The 23,414-nt window shown below is 36.7% G+C and overlaps 1 protein-coding gene across 7 annotated transcripts in view; it reads right to left on the reverse strand.

Moving 5' to 3' along the window:
- The window catches only part of USP15 (ubiquitin specific peptidase 15), a 61,620-nt gene that overhangs the window by 12,438 nt on the left and 25,768 nt on the right, over nucleotides 1-23,414 (reverse strand). For 4 of the 7 annotated variants that reach the window (XR_007905929.1, XM_051795765.1, XM_051795762.1 and 1 more), the window contains 3 exons: nucleotides 22,269-22,330; nucleotides 13,144-13,227; nucleotides 7,628-7,772 (listed from right to left, as the gene is read on the reverse strand). Coding sequence is in view for 6 of the 7 variants with exons in the window: in XM_051795765.1 (XP_051651725.1) it covers nucleotides 7,628-7,772; nucleotides 13,144-13,227; nucleotides 22,269-22,330 (291 nt within the window). In the remaining variant the exon portion in view is untranslated. Of the gene's footprint in view, nucleotides 1-2,438; nucleotides 5,183-7,627; nucleotides 7,773-11,742; nucleotides 12,368-13,143; nucleotides 13,228-22,268; nucleotides 22,331-23,414 lie in introns of those variants that run through there. The other 3 variants (XM_051795767.1, XM_051795768.1, XM_051795764.1) reach the window with 3 other exon arrangements.

Raw genomic sequence — 23,414 nt, forward strand, 5'->3', positions numbered from 1 at the left:
CTATATTGAACTCCTTTCTTTCTCTTCCTCCTCACCTAAAGTTTTCATGAGCTGTCAACACTGCAAAAAATTCCTGGTATTACAGGTGCTTTTGGACACCGAGGGTTGAAGAAAGCTTTTTTTCCCACTTGCTACACAGCAAAGAGCTTTTATTGCTAGTAGTGGTGATGCCAAGCACCCCTACCTCACAGATCTGTGTTGTCAATTCTAAACTGACCCATGAAGCTATGAGGAGAAATGCTTGGTCTCTCACATCCATACATAAGTGGTTAGAATTTTCAAAACATTATCTTCAGCACCAACCTAAATGCATGGATGGACTACCAAGTACCATCAGATGACCAGAAACAAAAACTGTCTACAAATAAAACTACACTTCAGGTAAAACTGCACTTTCAATTTGAGCAATGCGATAAATCCTACTGCCCAAAGAAGTCCTGCCCCTTCTCTGCTGATTCTCATCTGACTGCACAAGAAACATTCATCTCACTATTTTTTTCTCCTCCTTTGTCTTCTGGATTATTTTTGGCCTGGTTTAGATGGTTTAGATGAAATCAGTTCTACTGATCAGCTTAGTGTGAGAAATGTCCAACATAAGGAAGTAAATAACGCAAAACCAGTATATTTTTCTATAGGTTCTTAGTCACTACACAATGTGCTGAGAGTGTATTTTTCCACCAAAAAACTAATTTATCTTTTTCTAGTCTTCACCAGATAAACTGGTTTTGTCACTTTCTCAGAATATTAATTAATATTTGTATGTCTATGTCAGGAGGATTATTACAGAGAATTTCTGTTTTTCTTGTAACAATTTCCACATGACAACATAAGATAACACTGATGGTAGTTCTGGAGCGGCTACTTGAACACAGGAATTTCTGAGATACAAACCTGATGTATTTTCTAAACTATCAGATACCACAACTTTTAGAAGTGTAGCTGCTAAAGGAACTAATAGAGTTGGCCACACACCCACCCATCTTTTCAGCCTAACTGACAAAGCTAAATGATTACAAACAGGTTTACTTCTTGAAAAGTCTGACAACAGAGAATTACTTAAGAACATGAATAAAGTCATAGGAAAAAGAGCATCCAGAAACCAATCTGAAAGGAAGCCTCCATTCTTATTTTCTCACGATGTAATATATTGTAGTTTATCAAGGAAGCCTTAGGAAAGCATCAATTTAAACCCCACCCCTACCCAACCAAACAAAAAAAAAAACCAAACCAAAAGACATTAGAACCAAGACCATCTACTAGACAGCAAAGTCATCAGATTTAGTGCCCTATTCAATCTAGTGGCTTGGGGTTTTTTGTTTGTTTCAAAACACAGACATAAGTAAACTAACAGTATATCAACAGATGAAGAATAACAGAAAGCAAAAAGGCAAATCAAATATGGTAAAACTATGGAAAACTGTGAACTAAAGAGGTAACAGAATGGCAGTTCATTTCAGGTACTGCAGTCTCCACAAGTTTTCTTTAACCAACTATATGTCTATAAAGTTCTTAGTCTCTGAGTCCAAACTGGTCATTCAGTGAAAAGATCATGGGAAATATGGGACAGAATGTAAAAACTCCAAGACCAATTATGAGACAAACCTCAGGAGCGAGTATCAGTCTTCAGCACAAAAAAGATTAACACAGAAATTATAGTTCCATGTTATATATTAGTAACTTTAAAAAAGCTATTAGGATGCATAGGAAAATGAACAATAAATAATTGTTATTTTTAGTGCCACATATATAAACACACACATACACATATATCTCAATGCTGTAGTCTCACTGGAATACTGTAATTCCAGTGCTAGACTATGATCATGTTAGGAGGTCTATCTGTCCTATGAAACCTTCATAGAGGGGAAATACACTTTTCTAAATACCTGTAATATAAGTATGGGATAATTCTGAAATAAGAGTTTGCAAGGACGGAATTGATAAAAAGAAAAAAAAATTAATGAAGAAAGAGGGCCACCAAGACAGGCAATGGCCTAGAAGCACTTGTCCTGTGGGAAAAGGTTGAAGCATCAGGGTTTGTTCAGCCTGATGCAGAAAAGACTGTTTCAGGGACACTCAAGAGCAGCCTTCTCTTACTCAGAGGGAAGTTAAGGAGAAGATGGAACCAGGCTCTTCATGGTGATACATAGTAGGAGGAAATTAAACAACGGGCATCAATTGAAACATGAGAGGTTAAGAATATAAGGAAAAAAGTTTTCACTCTAAGAACAGTTAAGCAGTGGAGCTGAGAGGCTCTACCTTCTTGGAGGTTTTCAAGATCCAACTGGATAAAGCCCTGGGCAACCTGTTCTGACCTCAGAGCCAACCTTCCTTTGAGTAGGAGGTTGCATCAGAAACCTCCTGAAGTTCCACGAATCATCCTATAATCCTAAGGGAACAAGGAAACATTTCTTCATATCCCATATATAATATTATATAATAACGATAAAAATAAAATTCCAAAGTAAAGAAAAAATCACTAGCTATCATGCCAGTGAACTGGGGAAATTAGAAGGAGACACTAAGATCATGAAATTGAGCTAAAAATTGAATATTCCTCTAAGTATCCTGGTTCTTCAGTTTCAGGTGCTACTTAATAAAAATTTTAGAAAAGGGACAATGAAATTTCAGATTTAAGCCTTCTAATAAAAGCCCAAGAGCTGATGAACTGAAAGAAAGACCCAAGTTATAGGAGAAAAAGTGATTTACTTTACACGTGCCTATCCTACTTTTGTCTGTTTGGTATCAGACATGGAAAAAAGTGCTCAGTTAATACATTCCTTAATCAAAACTCCATATGCCTATGACTGAAACAGAGCACCAAAAACTTAATCAGTTTAGGTATCAGTGAAAGATGTTATCTTTGGTCCAGATAAACTTACAGCCATAAGCAGCTGTAGAGCGAATATTAATCAGCTTTCTGAAGAAATAAAACTGCTGAAATACCCCATTGCAAAGCTCTTAACAGCTGCTATTCAGAAGTCGTCATAATCACACAGACTGAAAAAAGATAAAAACAAAATGTTGGAAAAAGAGAGTATTTTTAAGAAAAACATTTACTTTCTTCTCCTACTTTTGAATCACAAAAGGAAAATTTTGGGACTCTCAGGTTTTCACTGCAAAAAAAAAAATTTTTACAGAGCTCTGATCTCCAGTATCCCACCAAAATAGCACAGTAATACTTCAAAAACATCCACAGGGGGCAGCACAACAATGCCTAATGAAACTCATTTTACTGAATTTTTTTTTTCGGTCTAGAATATAGCTATGTACATGCACAATGTGAATGAAACCTCTACTTGCCAAATACTTTTATTTTGCTTGATATGGGTTCAAGCATTCATAATTACATATTTTCATAAAGTCCAGAAGCAATCTTTTGTCTTTCCTGTTTTATTTCACACTCAGATCTGCAAAAGCAGACATTTAGGCTTTATTAATAAAAATCAAGCCTTTGATGTTAGCACTGAAGTAAAATAAAATTAGATATGTGGAATAATACCCACCTCAAAAAATCTACACAAACGTTCCAATACAACCAAAATAAGAAATAATATTGAATGATTGCTTTTTCAAAAATAAGGAACAGTAATAAAAGAACAGCACTTGGAAAAAATACAGTGGTATCTTAACCTTTTTGGCCCTACTCCTAATCAGCTTGCAGCTGTTTGTGGTACCACAGAGGATCTTGCCCATCTCTTCATCATCTCTCCTCCAGTTGTCTTGAGCTTTCTAACACTGAAAGCCCTTACTTGGAAGGGCAAAGATCTCTTTACAATAATCACTTAGATAAAGGGGTAAGCTAACCTTCCCTAGAGATTGAAGAACTATTAAAAACTTGCAACAAAATTTAAGACACTGCCAGGATTACCACATTTCTACCTAGTATGGTTACAGGGCAAGAACCTTCAGGTAAGTTTGTCAGACTTGGGAGGTCACACTGTGTAAGGAACTGCCCCTCTTCCTCAAGGAACACTGATAACAGTTCTGATGTAAACCACCTTCACTGTACATGAGAGAAGACCAACGAGCAGCTGTCTGAGAAATGCAGTGGTTTCTGAAGCAGAAATGGTTCTTATGTGAACATTCAGTACCCTCAATGCTCTTTGGAAAGGACAGAGATCTGAGAAAAGTGGCGATCAGCTGGAAAGTGGATAAACTAAACTTTGCTTCAGTTGCAGGAAGCTATATTGATTATACCCAGCACCAAATGAATGGAAGAGATCAAAGCAGAGCTTTGGGAACATTGATGGAATTGAAACTATTTCAGAGTCCAATACTCTACAGTAAACTATTTTGTTTAAAGAAAACAGATTTTTCCTGACAGACAATCCTGTGTTGGCATACCTGTGAAGAGATACACCTGTGGGAAGATGGCTGGGGGTAAAAATTAAAGGGAACTGAGAAGTTACATTCACATCCTAACAGAAGTTATAACAGTATGGAAATCATAGGGTAAAATGCAGCAGCTACTTCCCGGATGGAATGCAGTTGGCATGCTCCATAATGATACCCCCCACAACAGTAAGGCAACACAATCCTTACTGGAGGGTGGAACAGTGAGCGGAGTGGAGACAGCCAGGCTCTGTAGAAATCTTTGTAGGGAGGGGAACTCGATGGTACTTTGCAGCTGATAAAACCACATAGCACCTGTCAAACAAGGGAGATAGGAGATGTCCTCTCCTCAGATGAACTTGGTTCATTAAAGCCTAACTGTAATATTAGTGCACATCTCCATCCTGCAGTTACCTGCCTCCAAGGTACAACCACCCTGCACTGGGCAAGCACTCTATATTTTTTTGACTGTATCTTTAAAAGCGAAGTGAGGGAAGGCTGAATAGCCCCAAATCTCTCTCTCCTCATGTAGGTTAGATGCTGCAATCCTTGATCACCTTTGTGGCCTCTCACTGGATTCCAGTATAACCCTATCTCTCTGTGGAGTCCAGAAGTGAACCTAGAACTCTGGGTGTGTCTCTCCAGCGCTGAGTGAAGGGGAAGGATCACCTCTCTCAGCCTGCTGGCAATACTCTTCTCAATCCAGCCCAGGATGCTGCTGGCTGCCTTGGCCACAGGAATACCCTGCTGGTTCATGGTCAACTTTCTGTCCAGCAGGACCCTGGGCGCTTCTCTGCCGAGTTGCTTCCCATTCAGTCTAACCCCCTACTCCAGTTTGTATTGCTGCCTGAAAAAAGACAGTAGTAGGAAGAGTAAGAATGCAGTCTGTGAGACCTTAGTGTGTTAAGAACACATCATACTTTCTCTAAAAGGCACTTCTATAGATTTCTTAGATAACATTAAACTCACAGTAGGTGAAACTGAAAGATACTTCACATTTCCTTGCTAAGAAGGCTGCCAAATAATGCATTTGAAAAAACACACCTTCAAAGACATATTAAAGGTACCAAGCCAAATTAAGAGCTGCACTGCTCAATACACCTAATTTTCTTACCCAGAGCACTGTCTTGTGAGTCAGCAAAATTGTATTTATTAATTTATGCTACAGTTTCTCAGAACTTATTTGAACATTTGATTCTCTAGATATAACTGAAAAGCAATGAAGCCAAAGCTGATATAATCTAAAATACCGACCTCAGAATTAAATCCTTTTAAGACAGTGGGATATTGATGTTACCTGTAACAAGTTTGTTTCACTGTATAACACTCCTAAAGGCAATAACCCATGCCTAGAATTCTCATCTAAAAGGTTACTTTTGAATCTACATATATGCAAATTCATACATACCAATTTAACAAAAGTTTGCATAAGTAATTAAAATTATCCTTGTTTTCAATCAGTATAGCCTCACGAACAATGTAGCATCTTAAAAAAAGAATCACTATGTACTAAGAATATTTTTTGAATTCGACTTTTAAAAGATAATTCTGGTTGACACACTAGACAAAACCATATTCTTTTTCTTTACAATAGCACAATGACACAATACAGTAATCAAGGGACATTACATATAGCATTTTTATTTAGAATGGACACTGCAAAATGTGTGCCCTTTCCCCTTTCAGTTTACCCATCTTTTGTGTAATACAATAAAAAGAAAATTAATTAGTTAATGCACTATTCAATTTCTCTTCAAATATCCTCATGAAAACATTTTTAGAAACAAGAATAAATTCAATTTTATGGATGCCTTATGTCAATAAGTATGGAATAAGCCTATACCACTAACAGGCTGGGGGCTGACTGGCTAGAAAGCAGCTTTGCATTATATGACCCAGTGGTCCTTTTCTGTGTAAATGTGATCCAGCTGTTCACCATACCCCATCCCCCTTCCATGGGAAAGGTGTCCAGGTGCAAGCTGGGTTGTATTAGCAGCTGTAGTCAGACACAACTGGAAGCAAGTCTTCCTCTCTATTTGGAACTTGAGAGACTGCTGCTGGAGCACTATCCTGTTTAGGGCTCCCCAGTGTAAGAAAGAGCAGAGGAGGGTCACCAACAGAGGAGGGTCAGGGGGCAGGAGAACAATACACAAGGAAAGGCTGAGAGCTGTATGCATTAGTTCAACCCTGAGGAAGTCAAGACTAAGGGGAAAGCTCATGGCTCTCTGCAGCTACCTAAGGCTACAGAGGAGTGGAGCCAAATTATTCACTGATTCTCAACACAAAGAAGGGATAGAAAAATCTACACAGACTATGAAACTCTGAAATATTTCTTCTTTTGAACAAACTTCAATAACTTCATAAACTTAGCTTACAAAGCACCTGAAATTTCTTTTTTACCTGAACAGTCTAAAGAACAAATGCAACATTTGCCTTTTTGTTTTTTTTTTTTTTTTTTAATTTTACCCAAAGAAATCACAAACATAAGCAGTAACCCTTGCGATGACAAAGCAGGATAACAACTTTGAAGAATGCTTGGTTAAGATCTACTGTTTTTACAGTCGGCAGGAAAATACGTGAACAAGAACTTAAATACGCTTTACAGGTCTTTGACATGACTGCTCTGATGACAAAATATGAGTTCCAGAACTGAACAAAACCAAATTAAACACTGGTTTAACTATTCTACAACTTCAGCTTCCATTTAAAATTAAAACACTAAGGATTTTTTTATCTTGGTAGAGTAATAGTAGGTATACTACTATTTCTTTTGCATTCACAGCAGAGAAACAAGCTATCACGTTCCTGTAAAATATCTCATCCATGAAATAGCAGCTCTTCAAAGAGGAAAGGTTAAATGAAAATATTTTCTAGGGTTCCTGCATGTTAACCTGTGCACTAAAAGTACATAATGAGTCAGAAATAAAGGCCCAATAACGCACTTTCTGACACTTTTTTTGGCACTACGATCACTACCCAAGTGCATCTCGAAAGGAAAAGGTATTTTTTGTGACAAACATGCATGGCAATCCTTAAGAAAAACAAAGAATCCCACTTAAGGGTTCACTCATGTAGAATGCTGGTTAAACATCTTTCTGACATTGATCACTATGAATGCAGTTATATAAATCAACTTTTATAGTATACCAATATAGAAGTATTATTTCCTCACTTTTAATCTTATGCTGCTACTTAACAGATCTCTTTCTACTACTTTTTTAACACGGCAAAACGTAACAAGATATTAGTTTCCAAGTAATAAGACTAGCTGATCTTATTTTAAAGTACATACCTGAATTGCTGAATTCATGAAACATGTATTCCCCAAGTTACTCAGGCCACACAGGCCTGGCTGTTCATTGTGTCTTCCTGGCTCTGAATAATCATAATTCTTATATGCAGTATATGATGGGAGACAATAGTTTGAATTTTTCACACTGTAAGAAAATAAGACATCTTTCACAATGTAAACATGTACTCTATAGTACTTTAAACATACAAGTACTTAAAATTATTAAAAATGTTAAACTAACTTCTGTGAACAAGAAAGGATTTAAAAGATTTACTAATTTCAATTTAAAAGTCACCTGTGTAAACAACCAAAATCAAATGTACTGCAGTAGCTGCAATTATTACATCCCTACCCCTTTTTTATAGGAGCAGCTTCACAGCTTACTCTATTCTTCATTGCTCCATCATATTTAATACACTCAGATTTTAGACACCACCAGCAGCAATCAATCATTTACGTTCCTTTTGCATCCTGGTACTGCAAGAGTGAGGTCGGTGGGAATGGGAATGCAGAGTTACAGGTGAAAGCTGAGATTTCCAAGGCCACTGTGGCATAGCTGCCTCACTGCATCAGACAATCTATTTATAGCTTCCCTGCTAGGACAGCACAATCCAGCATGCAAATGCAGAAAAGCTTTGTGAGGTAAAAGAATGCGCAAAATGCCTTGTAACAACTTCATTATAAATCTATGTTGCATCTGTTTGGAGAAACTGCAGAAGACTGAAATAGGTAAAATTATAATATTTAAAGCATTTGTTTTCAGATGAAATATGAAAATATCAAATACAGAATGACCCTCAAAACAGTAAAGTAAGCATATCTGAGTACACTAGAAAGGCAAAGAAATCTTCTAAGAGGATACTCGGCAAAATTACTGATGTTAGAAAAAAAGAACCAACTAGAAAGGTTTAACCATTTCAAGCACTAATCATAATGAAATCTGCGTGACAGCAGCTTTGGCTAAAGTTCAGGAGAGTTTCTGCAGCCACTAAGCATCATTCATATTAGAAGTAACACGAACAAAAACCAAAAATTTGAAAGTCAGTTGCTAAGACTGGTAAGGAAAAACATGCAATGCAAGGAATCAATCCTGATAAATAACTGAGATTTGTAATTGCAAAAATCTGAGGATGGCACAATTGTTATACTCCAGCCATTACTCCCGAATGATATCATACTCTTTACATCCAACTGAATTCCAACTGTCCTCTCAGTGCACAGTTATTTACTTTTCATAACTATTGATTTGTTTTAAATTATTGAAAATTTCAAACAGAAGTGGAAAAAAATTCCTCACTCATACAATGGCCTTTAAAATTTGTTTAGTTTATAGTTCCACTGTCCATAAAGCTGCTGTTCTCAAACTTTTACATTTGCTAATTTCTTTGTAATAGATGACTTTCATATTAGTCCTTCCCTTTTCTGTACACATGCATTTTCTCTGCTCTCTGGCTTACCCCCAAACCAGCTAAGTGGCATTGTATTTATTAGTCATTCTCAATGAAAAAAACACCATAAAGGTAGTTTTGCCCATTCAGTTTAAGTCTAACTTAAATGCTTAAACTTACTTTAACAAAAGATACTCTTTAAACTCCTTCAAGCTTGCTTCTGTGTTCACCCCTCATCATTAGTCCCTGGTTCACCCACGCCTGAGAATCTCCAGGGAAAATTACCTTCCATCTCCCTTTGCAGCTGCAGTCCACCTACTGCAGTCAACTCCAATTCCCTTAAGCAGGCAAGCCTTAGTTCCCCCAGGAAGCAAAACCACAAGCCTGCCCCTGGTGCTAATGCAACCTCCATGATATAATCAAGCCCTGACCCAGCTCAACAGTGCACAGCAGTACCAGAAATGCACACACACAAGGTACACAATAAGCTACTTTCAGCCCTGCTTCCTTCCTACTGCTTTCCTTACCTGACTCAAAGATTACACTTTTCACATGGTTAACAAAAGAGAAATCTCTTTAAGAAATTTAGGAGTCGTAGGGGTAATAAACAGATTTAATTTAATTCTCCTAGGGATTTTCATTCCCCTTTGTTTTGCTTCTCTGCAGCTTTTCCCCTTCACATTTGGAGGGACACTAGGAAGCTAGGAAATATTACAACCACTGCCAAAGCGCTTTTGTGACCAGCCACTTTAAGAAACCTGTTACCAAGTTCCCTCAGATTTTAGAGATACCCATAGCATCAGGAGAGGCCCAAACACTACTACTTTGTTATTGTTTATCATCATTGTCTGGAAAGCAAAAGATAACATTATAATCTAAGTTAAAAAGAAAAAAAAATGCCCTCCTCATAATATTTGGTTATGTGTCAGGTATAACACGAGTACAACACAAGAAACTGTTTCTGCAGGTGATGTAAATAACACCTGTACTTCTAGAAATAAGCATGTAAAAAAGCTGCCAGCTGTCCATCTTGACAGGCTGACACTACTAAATGATGGAATCAAGTAATTCTAGGAACTTAAACAATGTTACAAACAAAGGAAACAGAACAACTTTCCATTTAATTGCCCAAGCAAAATCCCTGCTAAAGAGGTTTTAATCTCCACTCCATGTAATTTAAGAAAACATCGTATCTGAGATTGCTTTATTAACAGCAACAAACAGAAATTTCAGTAAGACCTAAACTGTGTGTGTCTCTCCCTGCTCTTCTGAATCCACTAACACATATTATGCTAATCCTCCTATGTTATTCTTTCAACAAGATAAACTGTAAAGGCAAAAGAACATCAGCGATCGATTATTTGGAATCCTCCATTCCATCAAACCCAAACACACATTCACAGAAATGAAGGCTTTGGACTAGATAAAGTTTGCACCAACTACTTCTATTATTTAACATATGACTAGCTCAACACACAATTAAACATCTACCAATTAGAGGCTTGCTCTTACACAGAACACTTCCTGGATTAGACAAGTATTACAGAAATGTGTACCATATAAAGAAACCTGATACTTTCAGTATTTTAAGGTAATTTGCACTCTATAGCTGAGCTATGGTAATTGCAAAACCAGGCTTGCAACCACTAGTATTTATGACCATGAATATACACAAGTTGTTGTTTGCTTTTTCTGCCTTATAAATCAGCTTTGTGAGCTACAATTATCTTCAAAACAAATGCTGGAATTTCTTTTAGAGACACAGCATCTCATGGGCATATGGAGGTGCCAACAGACCCTGGAAAGCCACAAATGTACAGTTTCACTACTGTACTAAAGACAACATGCAATATGAAGAGACAATAAGGCAGAAACATGAAAATAAATTCCAGGCAAACCTGACATTAATTAGTTAATTAGGAAAGTGATGAAGATAGCATTAATTAATGAAAAATAAGTGCTTTCTTAGACAGGAAGATGTTTGTGAGAAGAAGAGAACATAGAAGCAAATGATCTTAACCCACAATGATAGAATACAATTAAATAGAGATGTATCTTTCCATTTACCTTTTGAAGCTAAAAATTCTTAATGCAACAGTGTGTACTTTAAAGTACAAAGTTTATAAATGTATTTGACTTCATATGACTGAACTTGTATTCTGACAGAAGTGCTGCTAAAGATTCTTCTGAATTATATCTTGTATTATTAATTTGTGATTTTTAAAGTATTTCTTTTAAACTCATCATAATTGGATCACTACATTGTAAGGGAAACCATATACTTCTGCACTGAATATCAGTCTTACCTAATATCCAGATATACTGTGTTTTGATATATAAGAGAAAAATGGCTAGTATTTCATAACACTACAGAGTTCACATACCTATTAGTGGATTTACAAATGTTTAAGTTACAGTTAAAGCACTTGAAAGGACCAATTCCTTATCAAATCTGAATTTTATATTACTTCCTTGTACATGTATTTCTGTTGAAAATCATAAAATTAAAAAAAATGCAACCAAAAAAATCCAACAAAACTCCTCTTGCCAAAAAAAACACACCAAAAAAAACCCCAAAGCAAATAAACCAAAAAACCCCAGAACTTTTCCTAAAGTTCTAAAAGCTCACATTTTGTCTCCAAAATAAATCAAGAAATAAAATTAAAATCAGATAATGTAAGTGAACAAACTATCTTTAAAAGCTGCAAGAATTGGCAACAGGTTTCCTAAGTGCTTTCTAAAAATAACTACAGGATCACTAGCAAGAAGCTAACATTAAAAAAAGAAAACAAAAAAAACTTTAAAAAAAATTAGGAAAGCCTTGATGGCTTTATTTAAAATGGCTGCTCTCTAGGAAAAAGTAGCTGTTAAGTTTTGGTTTTGGCATTACAATTGCCTTTTGCTTAAGCACTGGGGGAAGGAGAGGTTAGTTCTCAGCTGGAAGTCAGCTCTGATCAAGTAACTTTTCACACAATCATAGATACAATATTCCTTTTATTTACTACACAGTCACACATGGAGTACAAAAGACTGCAGTTAAATACATGGATTTCAACTGTTCAACAGTGAGAGTTGGGGCTACTCACAATTGGTAGAAGCACAAGTGACACTTCACCCCTTAGGAAAAATCACTTCTGATAAGTGCAGTATTTAACTGGAAAATATTGTATAAGATATTTAATACTTATGTCACCTTTAATATTTAACATCTTCATGTTTGATCACAAAATGCATGTTTGGAAAAATATTAAAAATTTGAATGAATTGTAAGAATAGGGCTCTTCAACTTCCCCCAGCTTGCATTAAAGACGAGTGCTCTCTGGTTTCAAGCATTTGAAAGATGCTCCATTATCTGTTAAAGTGAAATAATTCCATGTTTTTCTATATTCACCAACTTTTTTTACAGTTGTGTACAACAAAAAACCACAAAACCCCAAAAATTACACACAAAGTTGGCCACTGGAATATGAAAGCTCTTCTTTTAGAGTTATATTACATTCTTTATTAAACTTCTAATTTGGAATATAAAGGAGAAAACCCATAAAAGTGAGAAGCTTTTTACTAAGTTTTTGCTCACTGTAATATTCAAGCCCACAGACTCATCTCTTTCAAATCTTCCTGCACTAACAAACAGAAGTTAGGCTGCTGGTTACATTACATCTAAAACACTTCAGCTGTCATGATTTCAAATCCATGTGTGATGTCACATACGCTCCTCTCATACCTTAGGAGCAGTAAGTATGGGAAAAGCTGACCACCATAAATATAAGCAGTTTATACTTTTTTGTTGTCCATTTAAATTCAGACAGGGTAATAATAACAACAACAATGTATTTCTAGAATGATAAATTCTAAATGAAGTATTTATACATTTTCTTACAATGCTCAACATTCCTTTTAGTGTCTTCCCTACTGAAGACTAAGAGTTATAAACATCTTTAATGCTGTTTCATTTCCTGGTATCAGTTTTACAATACCTACACTTTGAAATAGTGACCAGCAACAATTCACAAGCCAATATTGCAAAGCAATTCAAAATCCTTAAGCTAGGAGCTATAAAACATCAAACTTTGTTTATGTCACACTAGGGTGATTAAATTAAATAATGTTTTAAGGTATATTGCTTACTTTCTGTTGTTCATGTTGTTATAATTATTTGATAGAGATGGAGAAATCTTTGGTAAAGTTGAAAAATTGGATGCACCTGGGGACCTTTAAAAATATGAAAATGATAAATTAGACAAAAATGCTGAGATACTAAAAACTATGAAAGAAAGATAATAAATGAACAAAGCATATAAACAAGTATGGAAAAGAAATACTTTCCAAAAAGTGGGCAAAGCACTAAAAATACCCAGGACATGCAGCCTTCAGAATCCATCCTTTAAAACACGAAATACTTCACAGTACTTTACACTTTCATAACTTGTTGAAGAAACAGAGCTATTAAAAAGCAAAAGAAATCACAGGCCACTATGCTAAAAATATAGTTTTCAGTTTATAGTATGACTATAGGTATTTTGATCTTCTAAAACCTAAAATGTAAAGTTTCTAACATGGAAATTTTATTAATTTTTCATTTCAACCTAAATGGATGTTGAGATGAGATACAAAAATGATCAAGATACATATTTTTCAAGGTTAGCTTAACAGCAGTATGAAACCATTTAATTAAAGTTGTCTCAGTAATATTAAAAAAATTTCAGGATATTATGGCCAACACTTAATAATCTTTAAAAACCTTTTTTGTCTAAAGCAAAAGCATTAACACTCATCCCCATGGTTTAAGACTATTTTAAAAAGCACAAGAATACTGATCATTTTCATCACAAAGACCCTCTGAATGTGAAAATTAAACACAATATTTACAACTATCTTGCAGTGCATTTTTCTTTTTTTGATCAAATCTTACAGGTAACCAAGGAAAAGACTCTAAATACTCAAAAGAATTCAGGCATCTTCATGTTTTTGTAGGTCCTATGCAACTCCAACTGATTGGAGTTATAGCTATCATTGAAAAGCTTTGAAATACATATCACAATAATAAGAGAAGAAATTCTGCATGCTCAGGACTTTTTAAGCACCTTTCAAGAACTCAACTCTGCAAGGAGATAAACATTTTTACACAGGAAATTTTCCTGAGTACATTTTCACATTTATTTTCAACTTTCTATTAATTTTCCAACAGAAAAGTTGCTGGGGGAGGGGAAAAAATCAATCCACCCCAATCATAACAATTTGATGCCAGAGCTAGTAAGAGCTGGCCAGAGCCTGGCAATGGTTTGCAGGTCAGTAGGAGTGAACCTGAAATATGGCACAAAGGAATTCCAGCCACTGCAGCCAGTAAGTCACCTTTGTGGAGGGCCTAACTTACACATCTCCATGCAAAAGCATGCAGCACAGGCAAAAAACAGGAGGAGTTAGAGATGTGCACATGCCTGCAGTGCAATGATCTTACTGCCATCACTGGTAATAAGTGGTGGGATGGCTACTGTGGCTGGAGTGTTGGAATGAAAGGATACAGGCTCTTTGGAAGGACAGGTAGGGGAGATGAGGAGGTGGTGTTGCCCTCTGTCAATGACCAGCTGGAGTACATGAAGCTCCTCTTGGGAATGGATGAGGACCTGACAGAGAGCTTATGTGTAAGGTTTAAAGGAAGGACAGAGACAGGTGACATTTATAGTGGGGGTCTGCTACAGGCCACCCAACCAGGAAACCCGAGGAGGTACTTGGTGACAGCCAACATGCTGCCAACTATGGGCAAAACTTGAACAAATCTGGTGGCCTGCTACAGTGGGGTTACAAGAGGTGGTGTATGAGGGAAAACTGACGTCATCTACCTGGACTTCTGCAAAGCATTTACACAGTCTCACATGACATCCTTGTCTCTAAACTGGAGAGAAACGGATTTGACAGATGGGCTACTTGGTGGATAAGGAACTGTCTGGATGGTCACACTCAAGGAGTTGCGGTCAACAGCTCCAACTGGAGACCAGTGATCCTCAAGGGTCAGTATTGGAACCGGTGTGGCTTAACATCTTTGTCGGTGACATGGACAGTGGTATTAGTGCACTCATTAAGTCTGCTGATGACACCAAGCTGAGTGGTGTGGCTGACACCACTCAGTGTGTGTGAGCTGGTGGAGGGAAGGGATGCCGTCCAGAGGGACCTGGACAGGCTTGAGAGGTGGGCCTGTGCAAACCTGATGAAGTTCAACAATAACAAATGCGAGGTTCTGCACCTGGGTCAGGGCAATCCCAAGCAAAAGTACAGGCTGGGCTGAGAATGGATTGAGAGCAGCCCTGAGGATAAAGAATTGGGCCTGTTGATTGATGAGAAGCTCAACATGACCCAGCAACGTGCACTTGCAGCACAGAAAGCCAACTGCATCCTGGGCTACACCAAATGAAGTGTGACCATCAGTTCAAGATAGGTGATTCTCCCCTTCTGTAAAGCTCCTGTGACGCCCTACCTGGAGTACTGTGTTCATCTCTGGGGCCCCAACATAAGGACACAGACTTGCTGAAGTGAGTCCAGAGCAGGGCCACAAGATGATAAGAGGGCTGGAGTACTTCTCTGAAGATAGGTTGAGAATTGGGGCTGCTCATCCTGGAGAAGAGAAGGCTCCAGAGAAACTTTAGAGAAGCCTGCCAGTAGCTTAAGAGGGCTACAAGAAAGCTTGAGAGCGACTGTTTACAAGGGCACGTGGTCATCAGGCTAGGGGGAATGGCTTTAAACTGAAAGAGAGTAGGTTTTGATCAGATGTTAGGAAGAAATTCTTCCCTGTGAGGGTGGTGAGGCACTGGAACAGGCCACCTGGAGAAACTGTGGTTGCCCCATACCTGGAAGTTTTTGAGGCCAGTTTGGACGGGGCTCTGAGTAACCTTATGTGGTCGAAAGCGTTCCTGCCCATGGCAGGGGGGTGGAATTAGATGATCTTTTCAGGTCCCTTCCAACCTCAACCATTCTATGATTCTATGTATCACCATGTGAAGAACATGTTAGTTAATATTTAAAGTACTCTGATCAACATGTACAAAGCTTTCCTGCTGATTTCCTCTATCAATCTAAATCATCCACTTTGAACATCATCTTCAGAGAAGTAATATACATGGACTGTGTCCACAAGAAAGATATCAAACTGAAGTCAGTTTAACCCTACCTAAATTCAAGAAAAAAGTTAAATTATGACATTCATACATGTAACTGTCTTAGAAACTATTTGATCTGAGTGATTTTGAACCGAAATTGAACTTTTCAAAACAAATTTGAAGCTTTTATATAATTTAAGCCAAATTCAAATGCAATACAGTTTTAAATTTAAAAAACTCAAGGTCTAATTGTTGTGCAAGAAAGCTAAAAGAAACCAGAATAAGCTACATAAAAGTCTGGTTTCCACCAAAATATAAATTAATTTGTTTATGACAATCAGTAGTTTTAGTCTTTGACAGCATTTTGATATCAAATACGAAGTGCTACAGGTAAATTAGTTAGAGATCCTTGAACACCCTGAGATGTGCAGCCTTTCTGCTTGATGATGGCTGCTTACATTGCCAAATACTGTGTACAGAGAAGAACAGAATTCATTCTTAGCTCTTCCAGTTCTTAATATATTTCAATACTTCTGGGAAAACTTCATAAGAACATTGGCAGTAACCACCCCCATCATTTAAAATAAACAAACAAAAAAAAATCAAAGCAAGGATAATAAAAAAAACCCGAAAAGACTGTAAGTGCTAAGGCTGAATGTATTGCCATACTTCAGTTATGCCTTTAAAATTAAGCAGAAAAGAATGATCAAATGTATCTACTCATAAAACAACTGCTATGACTTAGGAATCTCTTAAGACAAAATGAAAAAGCTAGTGTGCAACAAAACTCAATTATTTCTTAAATACAAGGTTCTAAGACAAAGCAGTACTTTTTGTAGTGTACTAACTACAGTATGTATTAATGTTACTGTGGTGTTAACACACCACAGCAAGATGTTCAAAGAATACAGTTACTTACTTGACAAAAACAATAAATTTTAAACTCTGTGTTGTAAAAAATCCAGTAGTCAGTAAATGGATTGTTCTCTCATGCAGGACAGGAGTAAAACAAATTCTCAACACAGCTAGAACAGCAGCAGGAACTATGCAAGAGATAAGTTTGAAAAGTAACATTTAACGATCTAACAAACAAACCCTGCAGCAAAAGGCAGGTTAAAAAAACCCACTTTACTGTAGTCCTATGCCAAAAGAGACAATAAGTCACATTACGTACTGACTTGCCCATATACTTCATTAACCCTACAGTTAAACTGCACTAGAGTTCCCCTAGTGACCAAAAACATAAATATGGACATCAGCAAAAACAACTGTAACCAGAACAACCTTTTTCCTCTAATAATCTGTGGGCATCTGCTATACACTGCCCAGAACAGGATAAAAAAAAGGCAGATAAGACTTCTTTGGACAAACTGAAGAAGCCTAACATTCACAAGCCCTAGCCCTTGCAGGGGACCTAGTGGTAGGACAATACAGCAGGGTACAACAAATGCAGGAAGATTCTGGAATGCAGTGATGACAACTTCCTGATGCAAGTAACTGAAGAGCCAACAAGGAGAGGTTCTTGGCTGGATCTGATACTTAAAAAACAAGGAGGAAGTAGTTGAGAATGTGAAGGTTGGGGCCTTGGCCAAAATGACCTTAAGATGGTGAAATTTAAGATCCTGAGAGAGAGCATGGTAGAAATCAGTAACACAGCCCTGGATTTCTGGAGAGTAGACTTTAACCTTTTCAGGGATCTGCTTGGATGAGCCCCATGGGTTACAGCCCTGGAGAGAAAAGGGCCCCTGACAGCCTTCTATGATGAGATTAGTAGCTTGGCAGACGAGAGAGAAGCAACATGTGGCTTATCTCAACTTTTCTAAGTCTCTCAACAGTGTCTCCTGCAACACCCTCACAGACAAGCAGATGAAGCATGGGTTACATAAGTGTAAGTGAAAATCACTCAATTCTGCCCCTGGGGGAACAGGTAACCAAACGGAAAGCAGCTTGGCAGGAAGTGACCTGGAGTCCTGCTGGACAAAAAGCTGAACATGAGCCAGCAGGGTGTCCTTGGGCCAACCACTTTGGCTCAGTGTGCTAGACTGGGAAAAGCATTGCCAGCAAGTCAAGGGAGGTGGTCCTTCCCCTCCACTTAGCATAGGCAAGACACCCCTAGAGTGTTGGGTCCACTTCTGTGCTCCTCAGTACCTGAAGGATGGGGACATTCTGGAGCAAGATCAGTGAGATGCCACAAAGGTGATCAAAGACTGCAGCATCTGACCTTTGTGGAGAGGCTGAGAGCTGGGGCTCTTCAGCCTGGAGAAGAGAAGACTCCAGGGCAATCTTATCAACTGTATAAATACCTAATGGGAGGGAATTAGGAAGATGGAGCAAAGACCCTTCTCAGTGGTGCCCTGTGAAAGAACAGAAGTCTATAGGTAAAAATTGAAATAAATAAAATTCCATCTGAATATGGAATATGTTCAGATGGAATTGAAGGCCATATTCCTAAAGAGAAAAAAAAGTGATCAACTGTCACTTATTTTACAGCAAGGGTGGTTGAAAACTGGAACAGGTTGAGTAGAGTGGCTGTGCAGTACAGTCATACTCAGATGTGCCTGGATCTGCTCCAGCTGCCCATGCTTTGAGTAGGGGGACTGGAAGAGATTACCTTGAGAGGTCTTTCAGTTGTCATGGACTCTTATTCTGTGAAGCTGTGGCTATATACAGGCTAACATACAATTTTAAAGCAAGCTTTAGTATGTTTCACCTACTACAGTTTATACTATTCTCTTCTTACAAAATCCATCTAATTTAGCTAATCACACTTTCTTGGGGGATTTCCATGAAAGGTTGATATTTTAACATTCAGCAATCAAAAAAGAATAATGTTCAGGGTATGCATTTGTTAAGAGCTTTTCAACTCTGCATTAATTGACATTAATGAACATGTTTGTTAAACTAACTTGAAAATGTGTGTTGAACATTACTACTGTTTGATGTTTACTCACAGCATCTCAGACCACAAGTTATTATGCATCAGCAAATGGCAGTCCAGCTCTTGACTGGCAGACAAGCTCTAACAGTTCTTGCTTTTACAATTTAAGACATCAGAGTAAGTCCCCAGTTAGTTCTATTCTCCATAATTATCTTTTTTACAGAAAAGTCAGTAGAAAGGCGCACCTGTCTGCATATCAACTGCTTCAGGGAAAGAAACTTGATTTTAAATCTCTTTGTTAAAGATGATAGTTTTCATTTCAGTAGACAAACACAGTTTTTCCTTTGAAGATGTATGGATATTTTTTTCTAAAAAACTTGGATAAACAACCATTATCTTTTTTCAAAAAAGCACAGCTAAGCATCTTTTATCCACTTTTTCTCCTCTTAAAAAACATTATGGGATCCAGCTCAGCGACCGAAAAGAATCAAGAAAGAGTCTTTAATGTTTTTCCAAGATAAGGGCATACAGTTTTCAATGAGAAAAAAAAAATGTGAAAAAACTTTCCATGTGACAAATATTATAAGAAAACATTTATTATTACAAGGAGAAAAAAAAAAAGCTATGAATGTGTACACTCTCAAGTTTTTGTATGGTCAAAAACCCCCCTACCAACAATGTATTCTCTTTTCCATGCAAAAATTGCTTTAAAGTTAGCTGCAAACCATCTGTAAATTATGCAAAGTAGCCAGCTATTTGATTAGGTTGACTTACTCCACAGTGAAGTCTAAAAAAAAAAAAAGGTGTCAGAATTAAATCTATTGCTTTTATTACACATAGATATAGGTTTACAGATGAATTAAAAATTCTTAATTTTTTACCATATCAGAAGCATTTTTGGATGGATCAACAGATTTAAAACGTGTATTAAGTTTTCTAAAAAAAGCAGCAACAACATTTTTTTAAAATTAGAAGGAAATTCACTAGTAATATATAGATTCTTTGTATGTTTCTCTGACTTGCTTTTATATTTGCATATGGACAGGTAAAAACTTCTTAACAGAAAACTAACAGAAACCTTGTCATGGCTATTCATTTGCTAATTCATAAAATGTCAAAACTTAAGTTCCTTGCTTCTCCTTGTCTCACGTTTTAGAATCACAGACTGGCTGAAAGGTTTTAACCGTTGTACATTTTTTTCTGAACGTAAGAAACTAGATTTTGTAGAAGTTTTTTAAGTTACTTGAACTTCAACCTTAGATTTTCTTTATATCTTAGTTTAAAACATCGTCTCAACAATAATGAACCATTCAAATGGGATTGGTTGTTTTTTCTGTGGAATAATTTCCCACAGAAGGATACAGATATAAAAAAAAGTTGTCTGCACACAGATCACAAGTCTCCTTTCAAATACTGGGATCAGTAGCAACTAAGCTACCAAAGCAACTGGGACCTGTACGTTTGTGTAATTTTGTCACACGTATGACACTGAGAAGACAACTACTCAGACAAGTTAGTACAACAAAATTTTCTACAAAACTGCCCATTAATGCTAAGTAATACCTGTTTTGGGAGCAGATGACATTAAAGACACTCCAGGAAAAGTCAGTATGAGCCCTCTAAAAAAGTTTCACAGAAGCCAACCTTCCTGAACAACAAATATCCCAGTAGCTGATATAAACAACTTCATTTATTAAATTGTTCATAAAGTTTTAAACAGGTGTAAAAACTTGTCCCCAACTACTGTCTGTTGACAGTTGCTATTTGAATCCACTAAATTTTGCACACCTTCTACTATTACAGGACATTTGAATACCACATTTCAATCTGAGAGTTGCCAAATTTCAAAACCACACCCCAACTTGACAGTAAAACTATTCATCCTCATTTGCTCATTTTCTTCTAACCTCCTCTGATACCAGCATTTTCAATTACCATTTGGTTTGTGGTCAGAGCACACATTTTTCAGGAGATATTATTGAATTTATATACTGCTCCTGAATATTTTCCTTAAAGTGGAAAAGAAGTTTGGCAGAATAAAAACAGGTACCACCAGCAGAATATCTTCCTACCAAAACCTCCAAAAGAATCCATGATGGTGAGTTATTGCAGTTCTTTTAACCTTCAAAATCTGCATCTAAAATTTGACTAAGAATTTAAATTTCTACTGGATGCTTTTTGAGGTCAAAGATTAAACTTCAAATACTTAGCATCCCATTCTTTCCACTGCTCCACATTCCCAATTCCTTGTGCTATAACATCTTGCTAAGTAAGATTAAACTGTTCATACTAAGCTTAAATTGAACTCAGATTTCATTAAATAACTTAATAGAAACTAGTGTTCCCAATAAAGGTGCTCAAGATAAAACACCAAAGACAAAGAATCTCTGTCCTTCAAGTGATAAGCAATGATAGTATAAAAAATGTTTTAAAATAGGTGACGTTCCCATAAATGTATAATCTCAAAAGGAATAAAGAGAATTTAAAACAACTTATGAAAGATATTTTCAAGAACCAGACAACAAAGGGGAAAAACACAGTTAATTATTTGTAAGGCTGAGATCATGTTAATTTACTAGTAACCAGTTCCAACTGTTCTTCAAAACCAACAAAACACAGATTTAGATTCTGGAAACAATATTAAAAAAAGTTTATCCATCTAAATGAGGAAAAACACACAAATCTTTCTACTCACTTGCCATTATCAAAGTGCTGTTGATAATGGCAGTAGGAAGAACAGAAAAGAAAAACATCATCATAGTGTGTTAACTGATGACAGTCCAACAAAGAACAAACACAACATGATGGTAATGTAGGCTGCAATTTGAATAAGCTATGTGTGTAAATATTGTTCTCTGGAGGAGAAGGAACAAGTTGTCCATGAGAACATTTACATATAAGAAAAATATTGATAAAATACATATATCTGTGTTCACCTAACAGATACACTAAGCTTTGAAACAGAAATCTGAATAAAATAAGCTAAGTTTTACAGTTTCCTAATATGGATTTTTTTCTATTTTTAAGCAGGATAATATATATCAGTGGTTGAAATCAACAAAATTAAGCAACATATATGCAGGAATTCACCATTATTATGTTATGTTCTACAATGCACAGCACTCACAACAAATATATTCATCATATTTTCAACTAAAACATCTGAAGGATGATTTTCAAAATAAAATGCCACTTATAAAATTAGATTTTTTTTTTTAATAAAGCAAAGTAACATGAAAACAGTTAAGCTACAGAGAACCACATGACTGGAATTCATAACTTACTTAGGAGTTGAAGGACCTCTTGGCCATGTTCCATCCTCATTCTTCTGTTCTATCACAAGGACCTACCACAAAAGGAGTAAGAAGAAAACTGAAATAAAAATATCAGTAGATAGCTCTCTATTCCTCTTTATAATGGATTTGCTAGCATGTGATTGAGACAGAAAAGACTTGCTATTTAAGTTACTATTCACTAACATTCAAGAATATTCCATCCAATTACACTGCCCCTTCCTCTCTCCACTTTTTTCCTCCACACTTTTTAATTTGTGCAACTTTGTGCAAGCCACTTAATATATCTATTCCTATACAAACCATGGATGAAATGGTAAGCCACTTATTTCTCAAAGAGGTCAGAAGATGACCTGCAATGTTCAAACAGCACCTATGAATCTACAGAAATCACATGTCTATACAACAGCCCTGTTAAGGAAGGAATATTCCTGGAGAAATTTTGCCTCACACAAATCAATAGGAAAAAAAACCAAAACCACCCAAACAAAACTATTTTCTGCTTTGATAGCCTTAAAATCATATCTGTTTGGTTACTTCTGTATATTTTATAAAAGCATTTATCAAATATTACTTTTTCAATGGGACAGTAGGCTAATGAAATTAATTTAATTCAAGTTGTTATTGGTAAAAAACAGAGTAAGAACACTCAGTCTCCAACACAGGCATCAGGTGCCATTTTAAACCCCTTTGGGTATTTGTGGTATCTGCCCTACGCCGGCAGATATGACACAGGACCTACAAGCAGCTCATGCCTTTCTGGATCGACAGCTGAGACAGCTAGATCATTTGAAATGGCAACTAGACTTCAATATTTAAACTGAATCCAACTCCTGATTTCCAATTCAACTAATTCTGCACAACTGTATACTGATGTTTCAACACACTAATTAACTGCCATGCTATGCCTGTATGTGCCTACACAACGACATAAATTCCCATATGTACTAATGCTCAAAACCTTTTGTATAAGTCATTCTGCCACTTGAAGATGTAACCACATTTTCAGTCTGAATACAATAGGCCGTGACATTTAAAACAAGCTTTGTATCCGGAAAAGAGTAGTCTGCCATCTTTGGTCACATAAGACAGATTCTTCCATACTTCCTTGACTGGCTCTCAGAGACTACTAAATAA

The sequence above is a fragment of the Manacus candei genome, unplaced genomic scaffold (genome assembly GCF_025592945.1).
Source record: "Manacus candei isolate 608988 ecotype Guabito, Panama unplaced genomic scaffold, ASM2559294v1 h1tg000043l, whole genome shotgun sequence".
In the NCBI taxonomy this organism is placed as follows: Eukaryota; Metazoa; Chordata; class Aves; order Passeriformes; family Pipridae; genus Manacus; species Manacus candei.